The 23,332-nt window shown below is 50.6% G+C and overlaps 1 protein-coding gene across 1 annotated transcript in view; it reads left to right on the forward strand.

The window, feature by feature from the left end:
* LOC144672669 (integrin alpha-5-like) overlaps positions 1 to 23,332 on the forward strand; it is a 142,308-nt gene that overhangs the window by 24,755 nt on the left and 94,221 nt on the right. The window contains 1 exon segment of the mRNA XM_078534551.1: positions 12,074 to 12,204. Within this exon segment, the coding sequence (XP_078390677.1) occupies positions 12,074 to 12,204 (131 nt within the window).

Below are 23,332 nucleotides of genomic sequence, written 5' to 3' on the forward strand. Positions count from 1 at the left end.
AGTCGGAGATGATTTTCAGAAAGTGTCTTAAATTTGTAAACCGATGACCGACAATGTCTAGGAAACAATCTCCTCTTTCTTGGTGTGTGTGTAGGAGTTAAGGTTGTGCCTTTATCGAGCGCGCATTAAGGCAGCAGACACTGGGCCTGTACCAGAAAGAGGAGCGCTTCTGTTTTGGTTGAGATGTTTGGACAGCCTCGGTTGGCGAGGTCGAAATAAGAGTACTGAAGATGAGGAGAGAGCTGCGGACGTTTGCATTCAGATTGCCAAGCTGTGTTGGACATCATTTGACTTCACCTGGCTGCACAGACTTGAAGTAAATGTGTTGGAAAGAGACAACGTTTCTCGATCAGGTTTTAAAAATAGACACGTCATGGGTTAAAGTTAGTGGGATATTCCGTGCCTTCAGTGTTGATGGAGACTCCAAGCACTGATTGTCTTGGCTTCAAATGTTCAGTATTCGATGTTGCTGAGCTCTGGGCAAAGCCTACTGACTAGGCCGACTTCTCCACACTTGAGGACAAGGTTGCCAAATTCCAAGTGTCCCCTTCCCTCCTCTCCAGTCTTGGTTCTATGGGCACTGCCAGCTTCCACCCGGCTGTGTGTAGGCTAATCGACCATAGAGGTGGCATTGCTGCCAAGCCTGATGCTGCCCTTACCGCTTGGCCTAGCAGGCGTCGCTGTTCAGCTATCAGGAACAAGAACCTGAGCTGACTTTTTTTTGCCGCCTTCCCTTCTGAGGTCCTGGGACTAATTACAAGCACCCCCCCACCCCCCGCCAACTGCCCTCCCCCAAAAACCTGTCTGAGTCGCCTAACCAAGCCCAAACTGTGAATCAAACCTCGTACTATTTGATCTCTCTGCTTTATTTTTTTTTAAAAAACTCATAAAAGACCAAATCCCACCTCTTGAACCCCGTTATTTGAAGCTGTCTATTTTGGAGCGGGGTTAGGGGCTGAGGAGGATTTAATTGTCTTTGGCTTTGAGAAGTATCACTTCAGAATGAAGGGTGTGTAACAAAGAAGCTGGATCAGGCCTGTATTGTCCTAGCGCTGTGTAAATGCTCGACAGGACTGTAAATGTTTAAGTCGACTTCCTGTTCTCCAGCTCACACAATCCACATCCATTTCCCAACAGATGCTGATGATGAGTGTCACATTATGCAGGAAGTGTGATGTAGTTTTACTGCAGCGCTTTGGGTTTGGAATATATGCGGCGATCGGATTTACATCGTGCTGAACTTGATGCTAAATTAAATCCTTCTGTCAGGCGCTCTTTCGCCAGCTTTCAACATGAATGGCCAATATGTACTCGGTACATTGTGTGAGTGTCTGCGACTGAGCACATTCCTGCTGTCTGCACAGTGCTCTGTTGGATGCCCTGTTTCATTGCAGGGGTCACACGTGGGCACGCATCACCCCTTCGCTTTTCACAGCGTAACTTTTCTGAGTATTTCCTGTAAGCACTGGGAATTGCGAGATCTGTGGCAAGCGGCTGGCTCCCTGGCGTTACTGTTTGTGGCTCAGTGCGTAGCGTTCCCGCCCGTGAGTCAGGAGATCCTGGGTTCGATGCCCGCTCCGGAGACTCGAGCACGTAATCCAGGCTGGCACCGCTGAGGGAGTGTGCCGCACGGGCGTGGAAGGCGCGGTGCCACGATAGGACGAAGACCAGCTGCCCCAGGTTTGGTGCTTGTGTTAACACACCGGAAGTGAGCAGCCCTTCAGGGACTAAGCTGGCTACGCTTCCGGTGAGAATATAACTCGTCGTCCAGGATGTAACGCTGCAGACTGTCCGCGTATTCTATTGGGCGAGGTGTGATTGAAGGATGCTATTCGACTGCATGGGGCATCGCTGTCCTCATCTGACTTTTCTCAGCAGGGGAATAGCGACGATTCTGTTACCCCCTGCAACCCAGTGACGGTGAGGCGGGTTGTGGCGTGCTACCCGTCGCTCTGCTGAGGTTGGCGTTCCCCCCCCCCCGCCCAGTGCAGCCTGCGTGGCACTCTTGGTGTGCCCTGTGCTGCTGGGCAGGTTGGAGTTACGATTCTAGATGAAGCCCAGCTGCTAGAATTGAGCGGGGGGTGGGGGGGGGGTCCCATGTGATGATTGTTTAACAAAAGTGCAGAAGTGGTGGACCCTAATCTCAGTGACTGTTGTCCAACAGTGGGCACTGAGCTGGGTGAAGGGTCGGGCACAGACTGGGCATGAATGGCCAAGGGTCGCCTCCCAAGATCAGCTTTGCAGAATGCGCTGCATCTTCTCTTGTTCATTGTGTCCGTTTGATGGCCAGACAGAGAACCACAAACTATCCCTGTCATCACTGAAGCTCCAGATTTGCACCCAGCAGCATTGCTCATATGTAATCTTTTTATTTGCCGGGCTGGGTGGCTGTGTGGGAATAGAGACGTGTAAAAGAGTTCAGCTTTGATGAGATCGCAAGACAGTCATTTTGAAGATAGCTGCACCGCAAGGGTTTAAGTGAGGTGATCAAGAGCTGGCTGGCCGCTGAGGGATCTGTATCAAAGCATTCTCCAGGACTGGCACACTGCCAGCAGCAGACTTTGAACAATCAGACACTCCGCTGGGTGTGCCGGCACTCCTAGTTGCTGCTAATTTGACTCTAATTGAAGCTTGTTCTGTTGTGTTTATGATACGATCATTCTCCAGTGTATTGGCAAGGCTGGCGGCTCCCAGAGCTCTGATGCCTGGCCAAAAGCTCCTGGGCTTGTGGCGGTGACTAATGGGTGAGGGTGGAGACTCTTGGCACGGCCTTGGCAGTCTGCAGTGAGGCTGGCTGCGAGGGCACCACTACTTCACCACCCCTCACCACCTTCACCTCTTCCACTCCTAGTCTGCCACCTTTTCCTCTCTGCCACACCTCGCTTTGCCCTCTCTGTGCCCAGCACACGTTTATATGGCTGGCTTCGCTCTCTTCTTGGTGTTGTCACTGAGAGGGAGGAGAGAGCTGGGCAGGGACTGCTTCACACTGAGGGCTATTGGAAATTGAAATTGCTGCTGGGCAATTGGATCAATATTTGAAACAGGAAATGACAGGGCCACGGTGCGTGTGTGTGTGGAGGGGTGGCATTAGCTGCTGCTTGCTGCAGCAATGAGCGGGCACAGGGACGAAGTGGGACGTTTAAAGCTCCCTTGCCCAATTGGCAGTGGTTCTGTAACCTCAAACCTGTCCCATGGGTGGAACTGGCAGCGACAGGTAAAGCACAGACTCGGGCACACCGATGGAGCAACACACTGGCTGTGAATTTGCCAGCCTGCCGGAGACTCACTGAAAATGATGGGTGGGATCCACACGGTCTTGGCGTTCGGCCGCGATGGACCTGCCCCCTGTCAAAGCTGAGCCTCCATTTCCCAGACTTTGGTGATTGGAGCCAGTCAGGTTGGTAAAGTATCGCCGCCTCCTGTCATTCTTGCCCAGGCTGTGCCCTCGTCCATCTTTATCTAGGCCACTATGGTTGATCACTGCAGCTTCTGTTGTGTGCTGTTAGGGTGTGGGGCCTGGTAAGGGTCTAGCACTGGTGGTGACTTCGGACAGGTGTGCAGTGGGTTAAAGTACAGGAGACTTTGCCAATGTCTCCAACCTTCTCGCTGCTTTCATTTTGGGAATACTATCATCTTACAATTGTATGAGATTATGACATCACTTCCCTCAGGTCACTGTCACTGACCCAGGTGGAATCACCAAGTCTGATGGTAAAACCAAAGATGCAAGAAAGTCTTAACGGCTCGGTCAGCAGAGGGAGAGGGGAGAGAGGCAGAGACAGAGGGAGAGAGGCAGAGACAGAGGGAGAGAGGCAGAGACAGAGGGAGAGAGGCAGAGACAAAGGGAGAGAGGCAGAGACAGAGGGAGAGAGGCAGAGACAGAGGGAGAGAGGCAGAGACAGAGGGAGAGAGGCAGAGACAGAGGGAGAGAGGCAGAGACAGAGGGAGAGAGGCAGAGACAGAGGCGCAGAGACAGAGACAGAGGCGCAGAGACAGAGACAGAGGCGCAGAGACAGAGACAGAGGCGCAGAGACAGAGGCGGAGAGGGAGAGACAGACACACAGAAAAAGAAAGGCCAGGCTGACATTTCAGGTCAATGAACTCTAATTGGAATGCTGATGAAAGGTCATCAACCATAAACATGAATTATCTTTCCCTCTCCACAGACGCTGCCTGACCTGTTGAGTATTTCCAGCGTCTTCTGCTTTTATTTCAGATTTCCAGTATTTTGCTTTCTGCCAGGCTGCGGCCTAACTTTTTTCAAGTGCATCTCGGCCTCCATTTAGCGGTTGGCAGAGTGGCCTGGTGGTGGGTTAAATGCACTGCTTGAAGAGGGTGTCGAGCTGCACAGAGGCTCCCTCAGTGCTGACACCCGGTGTCTGCATTCACACGTGAGGACTGGGCAAAGCAGAAAAGCAATTTGCTGCAGATACTGGAAATCTATTAACACTGGGAATACACAGGAAGTCAGGCAGCATCTGTAGAGCAAGAAAGAGTTAGCGTTTCATCTTGCATTTGGAAGATGTTAGCTGTTGTACAACTGATATACCTTCCAGCTATGTGTGCAGAAACTTAATTTACAAGAGTTTTATGCAGTGCTTTAAAATGTCCACTCCATGCTTCAGCTCTAGCTTCCAGCTCTTCCAGAGTTTGTTTACTTTCCTCTGAGTCCACAGCCAGGCTTAAGCAATCAAGCACAGTGAGCATCAATAGGAGACACACTCTCATAATCAAATACTGAATGATTGAACACTGCATTATCAATTGCAACAAGTTTTAAGCAAGGACAGAGCTCGGAAGTGGCACCATTGAAAAAAACGGAAGGAGAAAGTGTGAGATGGGTGGAGGGAAGGGGTGATAAAGAGTAATTAAAGTAATGGCGTAAGGCATGGTTACCGGGCGGGGGTTAACAGAGAGAAACCGATGCCCTGGAGCTTGATCCCAGTGGACAGCCGGCACCTTGAGGCGAGGGGGAGGTAATTGCAGCTTCTTTGGCTGGTCGATGTTCTACTGAGCAAAATTCACTCTCTGAAAACTAGGCCTTGGTAAATGTTCAGTGTTGCAACTTTATTGTCCAATCCAAGCTCACATTCAACTGCCTGGGATTCTGTATCACTGATCACACAGCTTCTTCCTTAAAGATACTCATTAATGGGACATGAGCATCACTGGCAAAGCCAGCATTTATTGCCCATTGCAAGTTGCCCTCGAGAGGGTGGTGCAGTAAACCACTGCAGCCCGTGTGCTGCAGGTATTCCCAGTGCTGTTATAGCGGGAGTTTCAGCATTTTGAACAGCAGTGAACAAAAACGATAAACTTTCAAGTCTGGATGGCATGTGCCTTGAGCAGGTCTGTCACTGTATCACACTGGGGTACAGTGCAGGTGGGGACGGGTCTGTCACTGTATAACACTGGGGTACAGTACTGGTGGGGACGGGTCTGTCACTGTATCACACTGGGGTACAGTACAGGTGGGGACGGGTCTGTCACTGTATAACACTGGGGTACAGTACTGGTTGGGACGGGTCTGTCACTGTATAACACTGGGGTACAGTACTGGTGGGGACGGGTCTGTCACTGTATAACACTGGGATACAGTACTGGTTGGGACGGGTCTGTCACTGTATAACACTGGGGACAGTACTGGTGGGGACGGGTCTGTTACTGTATAACACTGGGGTACAGTACTGGTGGGGACGGGTCAGTCACTGTATAACACTGGGGTACAGTACTGGTGGGGACGGGTCTGTCACTGTATAACACTGGGGTACAGTACTGGTGGGGACGGGTCTGTCACTGTATAACACTGGGGTACAGTACTGGTGGGCACGGGTCTGTTACTGTATAACACTGGGATACAGTACTGGTGGGGATGGGTCTGTCACTGTGTAACACTGGGGTACAGTACTGGTGGGGACGGGTCTGTCACTGTGTAACACTGGGGTACAGTACTGGTGGGGACAGGTCTGTCACTGTATAACACTCGGGTACAGTACTGGTGGGGACAGGTCTGTCACTGTATAACACTGGGGTACAGTACTGGTGGGGACGGGTCTGTCACTGTGTAACACTGGGGTACAGTACTGGTGGGGACAGGTCTGTCACTGTATAACACTGGGGTACAGTACTAGTGGGGATGGGTCTGTCACTGTGTAACACTGGGGTACAGTACTGGTTGGGACGGGCCTGTCACTGTATAACACTGGGATACAGTACTGGTGGGGACGGGTCTGTCACTGTATAACACTGGGGTACAGTACTGGTGGGGACAGGTCTGTCACTGTATAACACGGGGGTACAGTACTGGTGGGGACAGGTCTGTCACTGTATAACACTGGGGTACAGTACTGGTGGGGACAGGTCTGTCACTGTGTAACACTGGGGTACAGTACTGGTGGGGACAGGTCTGTCACTGTATAACACTGGGGTACAGTACTGGTGAGGACAGGAATGTCACTGGGAAACACTGGGGTACAGTACTGGTGGGGACGGGTCTGTCACTGTAACACTGGGGTACAGTACTGGTGGGGACAGGTCTGTCACTGTATAACACTGGGGTAGAGTACTGGTGGGGACGGGTCGGTCACTGTTTAACACTGGGGTACAGTACTGGTGGGGACAGGTCTGTCACTGTGTAACACTGGGGTACAGTACTGGTGGGGACAGGTCTGTCACTGTATAACACTGGGGTACAGTACTGGTGGGGACGGGTCGGTCACTGTATAACACTGGGGTACAGTACTGGTGGGGACAGATCTGTCACTGTGTAACACTGGGGTACAGTACTGGTGGGGACGGGTCTGTCACTGTATAACACTGGGGTACAGTACTGGTGGGGACGGGTCTGTCATTGTATAACACTGGGGTACAGTACTCGCGGGGACGGGTCTGTCACTGTATAACACTGGGGTACAGTACTGGTGTTTTGCACCAGTCGATGCTGTGTAACATCTCTTTGCTCTGTTTGTCCCTCGTTTTATTGTAGGTTCCTTGGCCTCGGGGTTCTGAAAGGATCGATTTGACTTAAGGTTATGTGTTTCATTGCAGTGGGACAATGTCAGCTTCTAAAGCAGTTGGAGCCAGGGTTGAGGTGAACTATCTTTGTTTGAGGCTGAATGTGGTGGCCAAAATGTCCCTGGGTGAATTTGCGTCAGCTCCAGTGACAGTGATGTTTAGTGATGTTGCCTTGGTGACCAGTCTCAATACAAATTCACTTTTTTGCAATTTCACTCTTCAGATGAAAAGCAAACTGGATAATCTAAGAATAGCTGACTGATTGATTGACATTGGCTGCTCAAGTGCGTACACGGCGAAAAGCCTGTGTTTCTTTCACCAAGACGCAACCCTGAGTATTGAGGCCAGGGTACGGAGAACCATGTGAAGCATTACTCAAGGTCAAAAGGTCACCGGTTCAAGCTTCACTAAGGGACTTGAACCCATGATCTCGATTAACACTGTCCGCCATGTTGGCTGACCCCCCTCGGGCAAATGTAGAAGGTTCTTTGGAAGAGAAAAGGAATTAGTGGAGGAGTATTTTGGGAATGCCCTGACGAAGTGATCAGGTGCAACATTTAGCCTGAAGAGGACTTTCCTGACACCAGGCCCGAGCGTCTCTCTTACCGGTTTGTACCTGCCCTTCAGTCAACAGCGGGACTCAGGTGGACAGGGGAGCATTCCATACCTATTACATATCTCAGCATGCTGTCTAAGCCTCCCCTCCCTCACTGCGAGTCTGAAAAGTGCCAACAGTCGTGTTTCATTTCCTTCCTGTCAGTAATGTTGTCGGTGAGAGGGAAGCCTGCGTGGGTTAACATCATGAAGCTGGAGATGTGTCACTGTGTTCAGTGGGTGTTGTGTAATAGGAGATTTTGGCATTGTTTGACCTCCCTGTCAGTGAAGATGAGGATTGCCTCAGCTTAAAGCAACACAACCCGATAATTGAACCAAGCTTGTGATTGGAGCATTATCCACCCCCCCCTCGACCCCCGCGATTGTCAGACGTGAGAGTTTACAGCACAGGGTGTGAGTGGCGAGTGATTAAAGGGATAGAGAAACAGAGTGGGGTAGGAAAGGTCCATCCTGAGCACGACCAGTTAAAGCAGGAGCACAGGACCATGGTGCTCTAGTACAGGCTGTGTTCACACATCAGTCGTGCAGGTGAGACTAGGCCTGGTGGATTGGCTGCAAACTCCTCGCTCTCCATTCCCGGAATATTCTTTGCAACCCCATTTCCACACTGCACCCGGCAGAGTTAGGGCAATGGAGCATGTGCAGCTCTGAGGGAATTCCTGCCCCCACACTCCAGATTCACTCAAGAGGCTTTTAGATACTGCATTGTGGGGATTCGTTATATGGAAGGGCTGAACTTGATGGGCTAAATGACCTCCTTCATCTGTTACTAATCTCTGAACATCTGTATGGTATAGACAATTATAATTTCCCCATTTTTCCCCTCAACTGCTCAGAAGATGGATCCCTGTCCATAAATAGACAGTTATGTGTTAATCTCCTCACTGTCCATGTGTGTGTTCAAAGAATTAGCGGGAGATATTTAGTCCTTTCCGTGTCCATGTTCCGAATGTTAGCGCTGGAAATGGGACTGTCACCATTATCGCATTCAGTTTACAACATCAAACACTCCCAGGACAGGTACAGCTCGGGGTTAGATACAGAGTAAAGCTCCCTCTACACTGTTCCCATCAAACATTCCCAGGACAGGTACAGCACGGGGTTAGATACAGAGTAAAGCTCCCTCTACACTGTCCCCATCAAACACTCCCAGGACAGGTATAGCACAGGGTTAGATACAGAGTAAAGCTCCCTCTACACTGTCCCCATCAAACACTCCCAGGACAGGTACAGCACGGGGTTAGATACAGAGTAAAGCTCCCTCTACACTGTCCGCATCAAACACTCCCAGGACAGGTACAGCACGAGGTTAGATACAGAGTAAAGCTCCCTCTACACTGTCCCCATCAAACACTCCCAGGACAGGTACAGCACGGGGTTAGATACAGAGTAAAGCTCCCTCTTCATTGTCCCTATCAAACACTCCCAGGACAGGTACAGCACGGGGTTAGATACAGGGTAAAGCTCCCTCTACACTGTCCCCATCAAACACTCCCAGGGCAGGTACAGCACGGGGTTAGATACAGAGTAAAGCTCCCTCCACACTGTCCCCATCAAACACTCCCAGGACAGGTACAGCACAGGGTTAGATACAGAGTAAAGCTCCCTCCACACTGTCCCCATCAAACACTCGCAGGACAGGGACAGCTCGGGGTTAGATACAGAGTAAAGCTCCCTCCACACTGTCCCCATCAAACACTCGCAGGACAGGTACAGCATGGGGTTAGATACAGAGTAAAGCTCCCTCTACACTGTCCCCATCAAACACTCCCAGGACAGGTACAGCATGGGGTTAGATACAGAGTAAAGCTCCCTCTACACTGTCCCCATCAAACACTCCCAGGACAGGTACAGCACGGGGTTAGATACAGAGTAAAGCTCCCTCTACACTGTCCCCATCAAACACTCCCAGGACAGGTACAACATGGGGTTAGATACAGCGTGAAGCTCAATGCAAATTGCTGTTTAGTCAGACTGCTAATTAGTTCTGGGCACTCGAGTCCATTAAGATGATTGACCTTTCACCTCCCACTTCCTGCTCTCCCTCCTTACCCTTTACCCAGTTCAGCTGTGGTGTCTGTTCTTCACGACCATGGGGAGAATTATCACTGAACCAGGATACCATTCTCTCAGGATGGCATACCACACGCTGTCAAGCAGGGTTCAATGGGTGAAATGCAGAGCAGGAAATTTGACAGATTTTCTATCTTCCCCCCCCCACCCCCCACCAAAACCTCAGGACACTGAGGCCAAATATTGCCCCCTTTTTGGGTTGTGATCAACCAACTTGGCTCAGGATTGAATGTGGAGGCACTTGTAACAGGAGGTGGCTGCTCAGTGATTCCCGGTCTGTTCCCACACTCAGCTAGATTATGGCCTTTGCGTTGTAACCCTGCCTTGGTCTGAAGGGAGCTGTCACTCGCTGTGTAAAACACCTAAGACCAACGGGACCTTAAACAAGCTGTGAATTCCAGAACCTCTTGTTCTCGCTACAGTTTTGAATGCAGGGTTTTGGGTGTCCTGGGGCTGAGGTGTGCCCATAAAGCTCCTAAGGCTGTGGGCATGGGTGTGTTTCTGCTTAGCACCAGCTTTGATTCCCAAGGCTGGCACCTCCACTGGTCAAACCATATCACGAAACAGGAGTGCCATCTGCTCGTTGATACCTGCCTGGCCAAATTTCTTCTTTCTCTCTCTCTCTCTCTCTCTCTCTCTCTCCCCCCACCCCCCCACCCCCCAACCACCCAACCCTGTCCTCCCACTTGTTGAAGAGGAACAGGAAAAGATTGTTTCTTGGGGGCTCTACGATCGTGGTAGGCAAGAGGAGCCAAATTGTGTTGGAAATGGAGCCCGGCAGTGGCGCGATGTGGCATCTCGGGTGGAGGACTGCTCATCGTTGTCGTGTTAGAATTTGTTTGCTTTCCTGCCTTTCCTTTTCCGATCGTGCGCTAGCTTCATGTGCCGAATCGAGGGCGATTAGGGATGGGCAATAAATGCTGGCCCAGCCCAGCTAAGCCCACATCCCGTGAATGAATTTAAGAACAACAAGGGGCCAACAGCAGGTTAATATGTCAGGCTGTTGCTGGTTGTTTGCATTTTCCCATGTTTGATTCACCCGCCTGGCTCGGACGGCCATTTTCTGCTTCGACAAGCGTGTTTCCAAGTTCTGCAGCCCAAACCCTGTGGTCGTCTCCTGGCCCGATGGTGATTTACAGGAGTGCAGCCTGGCTCCAGAGTCCTGCAAGATGTGGCAACTTCTCACGAACGGCGGGCTAATCTCCCCACAGTGGCTCCAGAGAGCCACAGGAGATATTAAGGCAGGTGGGCAAAGAGGTCAGTTTTCAGGAGTGTCTTAAAAGGAGGAGAGAGAGAGAGGCGGAGGTTTAGGGGAAAAAAAATTCCACAGCTTAGGGCCCCCAGCAGTTGAAGGAATGGCTGCCACAACTCAATGTCAAACTCTGGGCAAGAGGCCCAAAATTTGGGACTGAGGTTTTCTCAAAATGATTTACCACAAAGTTAAGTTCACGGCACCCAGACTCTGCTCATCTCCACAAGAGCACGGCCGTCACCATGGCAACAATCAGGAAACAGGAAGCTTAAAACTACAAAGAGAGGTGCCAAGGTGCCGGAGGAGGCCAATCCAGTCACACAGAAAGGTCCCGATCTAGAACGACTGCAGCTCTATCTAAATATTGGGCAATGGCATCCCTCTGTTAACATTGACAGGCGGGTAAGGCCTGACCTGTTTCAGGAACAAAAGAAAAGACTCATGTCTCTGGCTGCAACGACTGGAAGATGAACCTCCGATTGTAAAGCCAATTTTCCGATTTAATTTGCCATAAGTACAATTGATTTTTACTCTTTTGGAGGCTCACATGTGGTACATGATAAATGCTTTCCGTTTTTTTTTTGACTGGATTGGCCTCCTCCGGCACCTTGGCACCTCTCTTTGTAGTTTTAAGCCTCCTGTTTCCTGATTGTTGCCATGGCGACGGCCGTGCTCTTGTGGAGATGAGCAGAGTCTGGGTGCCGTGAACTTAACTTTGTGGTAAATCATTCTGAGAAAACCTCAGTCCCAAATTTTGGGCCTCTTGCCCAGAGTTTGACATTGAGTTGTGGCAGCCATTCCTTCAACTGCTGGGGGCCCTAAGCTGTGGAATTTTTTTTTCCCTAAACCTCCGCCTCTCTCCTTTTAAGACACTCCTGAAAACTGACCTCTTTGCCGACCTGCCTTAATATCTCCTGTGGCTCTCTGTCAGGTTTTGCTTCATAACAGTTTATTACGTTAAAGGGGCTGTATAAACGCGAGTTGCTGTCGAGTTGAATGCTTGCTCCTAATAGGTGATTGTCGTTGGCACAACTCTGCCTGACGTCTCCGTTAATGATTTTGTTCATCTCGTTCCTCAGCACGACGGGCTCTGATGCTGTTTTTTTTTTGTTCTTTCAGGCCGAGCGTTCTAATTGGAGCTCCCAAAGCCAACACCAGCCAGCCGAACATAACGGAAGGTGGCGCAGTATATTCGTGTGCCTGGGGTGTGAATGACACAGAATGCCAGCAGCTTCCTTTTGATCTGACAGGTACGCTCTGAGTTGTCCCGGGGTGCCCTGCTCTGTACCTGGAGCCTGAGTCATGTAGATCGCGTCTGTTGTTTTAATAGATGGCGAAATGATGGATAATGAGGAGGCATGCAGATTCAGGGAAAGGAATGTCTGATCAAATTCCTGGATGTTTTGAGGATTGATTGTAACTTTTGACTTTTTTTGGGATTGTGCCTGACTGGAAGCCAGAGTGTGTTTTTTGTGAAAGCCACTTCAGAAACCATTGGGAGTCATTAGGGCACAGAAGGAGGCCATTCGGCCCATCAAGTCCATGCTATCTCTCCATAGAGCAATCCAGTCAGTCCATTCACCCCCCCCCCCCCCCGCCCCCACTCTATCCCCGTGGCCCCCTGCAAATTTATTTCCCTCAAGCCCCCACTCAATTTCTTTTTGAAATCATTGATTGTTTCCACTCCACCACCCTCGTAGGCAGTGAGTTCCAGGTTTTTTTTTTCAAACCTTTCACGGGATGTGAGCGTCCCGAATTTATTGCCCATCCCTAGTTGCCCCTTGAGAAGGTGGTGGTGAGCTGCCTTCTTGAACTGCTGCAGTCCATGTGGTGTAGATACACCCACTGTGCTGTTAGGGAGGGAGTTCCAGGATTTTGACCCAGCGACAGTGAAGGAACGGCGATATATTTCCAAGTCAGGATGGTGAGTGACTTGGAGGGGAATTTGCAGGTGGTGGTGTTCCCATGTGTCTGCTGCCCTTGTCCCAAATGGTAGAGGTTGGTTTGGAAGGTGCTGTCGAAGGAGCCTTGGTGAATTCCTGCAGTGCATCTTGTAGATGGTACACACACTGCTGCTACTGTGTATCGGTGGTGGAGGGAGTGGATGTTGAAGGTGGTGGATGGGGTTTCAGTTAAGCAGGCTGCTTTGTCCTGGATGGTGCCAAATGAAGCCGCATTTATCCAGGCAAGTGGAGAGTATTCCATCACAGAGTTTTCTCTGATGCCTGTTGACTTCACTTTTGCCTGGGTCTCTCACTGCCCAGTTATGTTCAGTTAAATGCAGCCTTGATGTCAAGGGCAGTCACTCTCACCTCCCCTCTGGAGTTTGGCTCTTTTGTCTATGTTTGAACCAAGGCTGTAATGAGGTCAGGAGCTGAGTGGCCCTGGCGGAACCCAAATTGGGCATCAGTGAGCAGGTTATTGTTAAGCAAGTGCTGCTTGATAGCACTGTTGATGACCCCTTCCATCACTTTACTGATGATCGAGAGTAGACTGATGAGGCGGTAATTGGCCAGGTTGGATTTGTCATTACCACTCGGGGTGTAAACAATAAATAAATAAAATAAAATAATTTCTTTCTCATTTCCCCTCTTTATCTCTTGCCCAAAACCTTAAACCTGTGTCCTCCTAAACCTTCTACCATCAGTTAATGGGAACAGCTTTTCTTTGTCCACCTTATCTAAACCTGTCATAACCTTGTACACCTCTATCAAATCTCCCCTCAATCTCCTTTACTCCAAGGAGAACAACCCCAGCTTCTCCAGCCTAACCTTGTAGCTAAAATCCCCCCATCCCTGGAACCATTCTGGTCAATCTCCTCTGCACCCTCTCAAGAACCCTCACATCCTTCCTAAAGTGTGGTGACCAGAACTGGACACAATATTTGAGTTGTGCCTTAACCAGAGATTTATACCGAACTAGCATAACATTCCTGCTCTTGTACATCAACCACCTTGTGTGGAACTGGTGTCACACATAGGCCAGACCAGGCAGCTATACAAACATAGAAACTAGGAGCAGGAGTAGGCCATTCAGCCCTTCGAGCCTGCTCCACCATTCAATATGATCATGGCTGATCCTCTATCTCAACGCTATATTCCCGCTTTCTCTCCATACTCCTTGATGTCCCTAATATCCAAAAATTTATCAATTTCTTTCTTGAATATACTCAGTGACCCGGCCTTAACAGCTTCAGTGGTAGAGAATTCCACAGGTTCACCACCCTCTGAGTGAAGAAATCTTTCCTCATCTCAGTCCTAAATGGCCTACCCCGTATCCTGAGACTGTGGCCCCTGGTTCTAGACTCTCCAACCAGGGGAAACATCCTCCCTGCATCCAGTCTGTCCAGCCCTGTCAGAATTTTATACATTTCAATCAGGTCCCCTCTCATTCTTCTAAACTCTAGTGAATACAGGGCCCAGTCAAACCAATCTCTCCTCATTCAACAGTCCTGCCATCCCCGGTATCAACCTAGTGAACCTTCACTGCGCTCCCTCTATGGCAAGGATATCCTTTCTTAGGTAGGGTGTCCAAAACTGCACACAATACTCCAGGTGTGGTCTCACCAAGGCCCTGTACAACTGCAGTGAGACATCCCTATTTCTGAACTCAAATCCTCTTGCAATGAAGGACAACATACCATTCGCCTTCCTAACTGCTTGCTGCACCTGCCTGTTTACTCTCATTGACTGGTGTACAAGGACACCCAGGTCCCTTTGTATATCCACATTTCCCAATATATCATCATTTAAATAATACTCTGCCTTTCTGTTTTTCACACCAAAGTGTATAACTTCACATTTATCCATGTTATATTGCATCTGCCATGTGTTTGCCCACACACACAACTTGTCTAAATCACTCTGAAGCCTCCTTGCGTCCTTCTCGCAACCCCTGCCCAGTTTTGTGGCGTAGTATGGCAGGCTCCCCTCCCTGGAGGCTGTTAGTGAACCAGATTGAGTGAATTTGGATTCACCACTTGCCATAGTGGGATTCGAACTCTCAACCTTCTGCATTGCTAGTGCAGGATCACAGACAGCGCACTGCCGAACAGGGGTACCTACCCTTTGCATTGTGACGACTAGGTTAGCACTACTGCGTCCGGGAGCACCAGTTATCTCGTGAAGCCCCACCATCTGAGTGAGATAACAGCGCTGAGCTGGGAAAGGACAGCCTCCTGAATTCAGCCCCTGCTGAACGCTGATGGATCCATGTTTCGCAAAGAATCAAATGATTGAATTCCCTGCCATGATGTTGGGTTAAACGCCTCCCTAAAATGTGGTGGAATCCGAGCTTCGGTCGATCCATGCTGGATGGGTGAGGGGAGCCTGAGGCCTAGTCCTGTTGCTAGGAGGCGAGCTCAGGTGAAGGAGAAAGCGAGTTGCTATGTTCTGTTTTTAAAACCGAAGACTGTGAGAAACAGGCTTGGGACTTGTGTTTGGTCTACAATCAGTGCTGACAAACCACTGCACGTTTTAATTCCCTCCAGGCAAGGGTTTTTTTTTCTCCCCAGAAAAAATAAATTATTGCAACATGTGGAAGAGTGATATGAAAACCAAATGGGAATTCTCTTGTAGTAGGTCTTTGTGCTAACTACGGAAAAAATGTGGGTCTGAGCCAAAACTGTCTAGCACAGTAGTTGTACGGGGAGAGAGGCATTTTTCTCCATTTTATAGAAATGTAGTTAGACTAAGTGGGTTTTTTTTTGTCACATTAAGAGCAGTGTTGCAGCTCAAACAGTTTTGTAAATCTCCTTGAGGAAACTATGCATGAAGTAACATTGGAACCACTCGATGTTTAAGTTTGAAGAAGTTAGGACTGTTGGTATTTAAATCTCAGCCTATATGATGAAGATTACTGATTTCAGCGTCCTTTCTCTGAGGCTTGGTGGGACGGACACTGGTTTTAGTGACACAGTAGCAACTTGCTGTCTTCAGGAGGTGCAGTTGTGTTTTGGAGTTGTGTGTCACAGGAGGGTGAATCTGTTTGCCCCTTTTATCTACATGGTGGATGAAGGGACCAGGGATGATCTGGAGTGTTTCGAACTGGAAGGCGCTCTTTTCATTCCCTCTCTCCTTCACAGAAATGGGTGGTGAGAAACGTTTTTTCTCAGCTTCTGAGGGAGTTGGAGGGTGCCCCTCAGCAGGACGAGGAGGTTCATGTCGGGGCCATTTCCCTTAAATACCACCTAACCCCGGCCCTCAGTGCTAATCCATGAGGGAGCTAGCAGCCTTCTGAAGGCTTCAAGTTCAACGGAAGGTACACCCCACACCACAGAATCCTCACCGGTCACCTTTTTAGTAACAATATCCAGTGACACAGTGAGACCTGGTCGCAAACATCCTCCGGTCTCACTCAGCAGCCGTGATCTGATTGGCTGTCTGTTGCTAGGTGGCACTGCTGGAAGTTGGCGAGAAAGATCAAAGGTCACTGGTGGTTGGCACCACTCTCCCCATCAGCACTTTTCCCCAGCTTCAATACTCGGGTGGTACTGCTGACAAAGCAGCACTTTCAGTCATCCTGAACGACCCCCGTTCAGAATGGCAAAGTGTCGATCGAGGTTCCTGTCCCTGATTATGAACCAGTGACCCCACCCACTGCCCTCTGGAGAGGTCAGCTGGGCACCAGATTGTTCTGTTCTGATGCTCCGTACGGTAAATCGCTGAATAAAAGCAATGTGGGGAGATAACAGGGTTGCTGAAGCAAGTGGAACTGTACCCCAGCGAGCGTCAGAGATAGAGATAGAGATAGAGAGAGAGAGAGACCAACTATACCCCAGAGAGAGTCAGGACCTTCAGGAGAGAGCGAGAGAGACCAACTATACCCCAGAGAGAGTCAGCACCTTCAGGAGAGAGCGAGAGAGACCAACTATACCCCAGAGAGAGTCAGGACCTTCAGGAGAGAGAGACCATAACCTTTTGTGCTTCTCATGAACCTGGTGCTGAAGTTGGTTTGAAATATCCTCGGGAAGGCCTCTTCCCTGATTGTTTTGCCTCTGCCTGACATGTTGGCAGTTACTGGGCTCCAGTTCCACAGGTGCTGGACTCCATCCATAAGCTCTCACATTGTGTGTTAGCCTCCATAGACAATTCGATGGGGGAGGGGAGGAATCCTAGCAAAAACCCCCATTCTCCTCTGACTCCACATCCACTTCCCAGCGGGAATAGCTGCATAAAGGGCCCTGAGACTAATTGTCCAGCGATCCCCAGATGGGATCGGCTAATGCAGGACATGGGAGCTGGGATTTTCCTGATCACAAACTCTCCAGCGGTTAATCTGTGCAAAGCCGGGTTCAGTCTCTGGCCAGTGCACCCTTCCCACAGCCTATCGGTGGAGCTAATGGCTGCTTCCTCCACACACCACGAGAGACTCTCTTCCTTTTTTTTTTTGCTTTTCTGGCTCTGGGGGCTGCAAGGATCCGTTGGTTCCAGTTACACATTCTGGCCAGGATCCTGGAGAGCCTCTGGCCGGGGATAGGGTTCAGCTGAAGCAGGGACTCTGGCATTTGCCGGTGACGTCGGTGAGTTTGTGCCCTGCGCTCAGCAGCGAGAGGGTGGCGCCGATTCAAGTTTACATTGGTGGGAAGTGAAGGAATCCAGGGAGGTGTTAATGAGCGTTTTTGTATGACCGGCCCTGCCAGACCATGTTTCACAAGCCCACACCTGGACTGGCATCTGCCTCCAGCACTGAGGGAGGCCCTGACTATGGCGATAGATTTTTGGATCGCCTGAAAGCCTCAGCGTCGTCCCGTTGCTTATGTTGGCTGCCGGCATTCCTGAGGGGAACGCCAGCCAGAACCTCTGGCTTGCGAGGATGAAAGGGGGGGAATGGGAGTGCCTGGAGAGGTGTGTGGCTGCCCGGAACCAGGGTGATGAACCAAGCCCTGCCAGTGCATACGGCCGCCCAGGCAGGTTGTGATGGCATGTTGAGTTCCAGCACTGTAGCCGTGCTTTGCTGCATGTGGACTCTTTACAGCGGGAGGCTCCCGATCGTTTATCTGTACCTTTTTCTCTCTTCAATGTCTGTGTTTCAAAGATGGCCGCTCGTAACCAGGAAGTGGTTAAGAACTCCCATTGTTCGCAAGCGTTGACTGTCGGGCTGGATTTTAACCTCCTGCCAGCGGGGGATGATGTGGGCGGGGGGGATGGTCGCAGTCTTTGACTCCCTGGCCCGAGTATGCCAATGGTGCCACGTCACCCGTTTGAGCTGGCAAACTGGGGAAGGCCGCGTGGCTAAAGACCTCCGGTGGGAGTCCTGCAGGGGCCAAGGGAAGGGCTTCAGTTGCTGTTCCTGTGGAATCCCTGTGGGCCAGGAGGAGCAGGGATGCTCCCTCTGGGTGTATCTGCTGCCCTTGGGGCCCAGAGATAGATGGGGAACACCACCACCTGGAAGTTACCCTCCAAGTCACTCCCCATCCTGACTTGGAAATATATCGCCGTTCCTTCACTGTCGCTGGGCCAAAACCCTGGAACTCCCTCCCTAACAGCACTGTGGGTGTACCTACACCACATGGACTGCAGCGGTTCAAGAAGGCAGCTCACCACCAATTTCTCAAGGGTAATTAGGGATGGGCAATAAATGCTGGCCTAGCCAGCGACGCCCACATCCCATTAATGAGTTTAAGACAAAAAAAAGCTCCTCTCCCCACCACAAGGAGGGACTAGTCGAGGGGGGGAGTTTATCTTCCAGTGCCTGAGACTAGCAATAAGTTGAATTAAAGTGAGCAGAGCTGCTTATTATTGGATGGGGGCTGGATGCTCAGGATTTGGCTGTATTATTGCACCTTTGGCAAGGGTTCCCCTTCCACCCCACGAAACAGAAGGCCAGTGCGTTTGTTCACCCAGACTCGGTGGAACTACTTTTTTCCCCTCCATGGGCCTTGTCACGCGTCCGCCTGACCTTTGCCCTTCACTTTGGCGCTGAGTGGGAGCTAAAAGCCGCGATTCTATTCTTCACGGAGGAAGGTGCTGGTAAAGCAGTTTGGCTGGATGTTGTGCAGTTTGTTTGTCTTGGGTTGAGCGGAGGGGATATCACGACAGAGCAACATCCTGTATGTTTAGTAAAACAACTGCTTCCATTTTAACCCCTGGCTGGAATGTCGCTGGCTTATCAATGTCAAACACAGGGTCCAAACGCACTGATGTGCAGGCGCTTTGCTGCCTTTCTGCTCTTGTATAGTGTGTCTGATACCTTCCACAGGCTGGCTTTCCATCTGGGTTTGACTTTCCACTTTATTTCTGGTCCTTTTGACCCTCTGAAGTGAATGGTAAATAAAGGAAACAAATAATCGACGTACTCTTTTTTAAAAAAAAAAACCACACAGGTCAACATCACATCCTTGGCATTTAGCCCAGTTCTCACTCATCCTGTGGTGAAAGTACTTCACTCGAGACTCAGGAAAGTTACAAGTAAACACTTTCCAAAGTGAGGGAAAAAATAAACAAGCACTCTAGACGTTTTTATTAGTGGTCAGTAGTGGTTCCATGGTGGCACACTCACCTGTGCGTCATAATTCTGGTTGACACTCCCAGTGCAGTACTGAGGGAGTGCCGCACTGTCCGAGGGTCAGTACTGAGGGAGTGCCGCACTGTCCGAGGGTCAGTACTGAGGGAGTGCCGCACTGTCCGAGGGTCAGTACCAAGGGAGAGCCGCACTGTCGGAGGGTCAGTACTGAGGGAGTGCCGCACTGTCAGAGGGTCAGTACTGCACTGTCGGAGGGTCAGTACTGAGGGAGTGCCGCACTGTCCGAGGGTCAGTACCAAGGGAGAGTCGCACTGTCTGAGGGTCAGTACTGAGGGAGTGCCGCACTGTCCGAGGGTCAGTACCAAGGGAGAGCCGCACTGTCGGAGGGTCAGTACTGAGGGAGTGCCGCACTGTCAGAGGGTCAGTACTGAGGGAGTGCCGCACTGTCCGAGGGTCAGTACCAAGGGAGAGCCGCACTGTCGGAGGGTCAGTACTGAGGGAATGCTGCACTGTTGGAGGGTCAGTACTGAGGGAGTGCCGCACTGTCGGAGGGTCAGTACTGAGGGAGTGCCGCACTGTCGGAGGGTCAGTACTGAGGGAGTGCCGCACTGTCGGAGGGTCAGTACTGAGGGAGTGCTGCACTGTCCGAGGGTCAGTACTGAGGGAGAGCCGCACTGTCGGAGGGTCAGTACTGAGGGCGAGCCGCACTGTCTGAGGGTCAGTACTGAGGGAGAGCCGCACTGTCGGAGGGTCAGTACTGAGGGAGTGCAGCACTGTCAGAGGGTCAGTACTGAGGGAGTGCAGCACTGCCAGAGGGTCAGTACTGAGGGAATGCTGCACTGTCGGAGGGTCAGTCCTGCACTGTCGGAGGGTCAGTACTGAGGGAGTGCCGCACTGTCCGAGGGTCAGTACCAAGGGAGAGCCGCACTGTCGGAGGGTCAGTACTGAGGGAATGCTGCACTGTTGGAGGGTCAGTACTGAGGGAGTGCCGCACTGTCGGAGGGTCAGTACTGAGGGAGTGCCGCACTGTCGGAGGGTCAGTACTGAGGGAGTGCCGCACTGTCGGAGGGTCAGTACTGAGGGAGTGCCGCGCTGTCGGAGGGTCAGTACTGAGGGAGTGCCGCACTGTCCGAGGGTCAGTACTGAGGGAGTGCTGCGCTGTCCGAGGGTCAGTACTGAGGGAGAGCCGCACTGTCTGAGGGTCAGTACTGAGGGAGAGCCGCACTGTCGGAGGGTCAGTACTGAGGGAGTGCAGCACTGTCAGAGGGTCAGTACTGAGGGAGTGCAGCACTGCCAGAGGGTCAGTACTGAGGGAATGCCGCACTGTCGGAGGGTCAGTCCTGCACTGTCGGAGGGTCAGTCCTGAGGGAGTGCTGCACTCTCGGAGCTGCTGTGTTTCGCATGCGATGTTAAACTGAGGCCCTTTCTGTCTTTTTAGTGTGGACGTAAACGGTCCCAGAGAAGTGCAGGGGAGTTCTCCTGAGTGTCCTGAGGCCAATATTTATCCCTCAAGCAGCATCATTAAAAACCTGGGGACGTTTCTGATTGTTGTTTGTGGGAACCTGCTATGTACAACATGATGTCCAGCAATGACTGCACTCTGATAAGTACTTCAGTGGCTCGAAAGGCAATTGTGACTCCTTGGGAAGTGAGTGCTGTAAAATCTTGACTGCAATGGATAAAGGGCATGGCCACCATTGAGGGTATGAGACTGCCCTGCCTCAGTCCTGGTGTCAGGCCGCAGTGAGGTGATGCAGGAGAGGAGGTCCCACAGAGGAAGTGAGTGCTCATTTTGACTGGGATTTCTGATGCTCGCTCAGACCCAGCTTCCTAAACATGTAGGTCATATTATGAAGAGAGGGTGACAGCGGTGGACTTCCCATTAGAGTTTGGATAGACAGGGAACCACAACTCCTGTCTTCAGCCCTCTTCGTCCACTTGGCATTTTGAGCAGTGGGTTTTAATTGTTCTTCTGCTCTGTTTATTTCCACCCCCCCCCCACCCCAAAACGACCCCTGAATGAAAGGCCACAGTGTAGTGTAAATGTCCTCCCACGTGACCGGTGACCCCTGACCTTTGCGAGGACACCTTGTCCAAAAGCGACCAGGAGGTGGAGGGGCCAATGGGGATCGAGGAGGACTCGATTCTTTGGGGAAGCCGCCTGGGATTTTATCATTTGGAAACTTGGATCAAGGGTGAGAGCAGGAAGGAGCAGAGAGGGTGAGCCACGTGTGATTGAGGAGCGGAGGGCAGGGGGCGGAGGTGAAGATTCAAGACCACGTGGGAGGGAGGGCCACTTTAACACAGATGGTTTGTAGGGGGAAGGAAAAAAGCATGCGCTGTATCCAGGAAAGAATGGAGGTTTTGTTGGGAACGAAAAGATGTTGAATCTGCTGGACAGACTTTTTGGCTTGAATTTCATCAGGCCCCAAATAAAGCATTAATATTCGCCCCGTGGGGCTGTTGATTGGAGGCTGGTGACAGATGAAGGTCGCTGTTGGAAACATGGGAGGACAATTATAAACCACAGACTTCAACACCAGCCCAGGTGAGGCGAGCTGCTCCCGTCGGTGACGAGGACCGTCGGAAAGGCGCTGAGGCACTATCCCATTCCGGCCTCTTAAATGACCTGAGCCGCAGGAAAGACTCTGGGAAAACAGCCAACCGATAAAGAATAAATGCTATAAACATGTCAAACATCTGGAACTGCTGAAACGAAACACAAAAAGGGGCTTAGTGTCTGTACTGGGGTTCTTATGAATGTGAAACATTTGACATCTGATACTGTGAGCTATTTTTGCAGCGCAGCTTTTGGAGCAGATGTTTAGGCAAAGCAAGATCCCACAAACCAGGATATGCGATGAATGGCCAATGAAATTTTTTATTTTTTGGTCTGGTTGATGGTGGGGGGGGGGACAGAGAATTTGAGCTCGGACACTGGGGTGGGGGACACTCTTGTTCTTGGTGTCATGGTATCTTTTTCCAGCTGGTTAATGCCTGTCGGACAACGCCTCGTTGGCAGTGCAGCGCTCCCTCTGTAACGCACATGGGGCTTGATCCTATAATCCTCTGAATCAGGGGCAAGAGTGATCCTAACGCAGCTGGTGAGAATTGCGGTGATATAGTGAGTTGTTAGTCACCACAAAATGTTGACTTGTTACACGGTAATCCTGGATAGGGCTGTGAGCGTGGAGTTATTTTTCCACCAATCTCCGGACAATTTTCACCAGTTGTGCTGGAGACTCAGTCCCACAGATAAGAAATTATACCGAGAGGTTTTTAAGATTAAAAACGTCAATGGTTTTGGATTTTTCCTCTTGTATTTTTTCTCTGTCTTTTAATCGATTTTTGTTTCCCTCTTCATTTGTGAGGAGATGTTGGTCTAGTGGTAATATCACTGGACTGGTAATCCAGAGGCCAAGGCTAATGCTCTGGGGGCACGGGTTCAAATCCCACCACGGCAGCTGATAGAGTTTAAATTCAATTAATAAATCTGGAATTGAAAGCTAGGCTTAGTAATGGTGACCATGACAACTATGATTGATTGTTGTAAAAACCCATCTGGTTCACTAATGTCCTTGAGGGCATCCTTACCTCATCCTACATGTGACTCCATGTTGACTCTTAACTGCCCTCTGAAATGGCCTAGCAAGCCACTCAGTTCAAGGGCACTTTGGGGTGGGCAACAAACATTGGCCTTGCCAGCGACACCCACATCCCGAGAACAAATAAATAACCCCACCCCACAAATCCACCCCCCCTTGTAGATGGTAAACACTGCTGCTACTGTGCGTCGGTGGTGGAGGGAGTGGATGGGGTGCCAATCAAGCGAGGCTGCTTTGTCCTGGATGATATCGAGCTTCTTGAGTGTTGTGGGAGCTGCACTCATCCAGACAAGTGGAGAATATTTTATCA

Source organism: Cetorhinus maximus, chromosome X (assembly GCF_964194155.1).
Source record: "Cetorhinus maximus chromosome X, sCetMax3.hap1.1, whole genome shotgun sequence".
Lineage (NCBI taxonomy): Eukaryota > Metazoa > Chordata > Chondrichthyes > Lamniformes > Cetorhinidae > Cetorhinus > Cetorhinus maximus.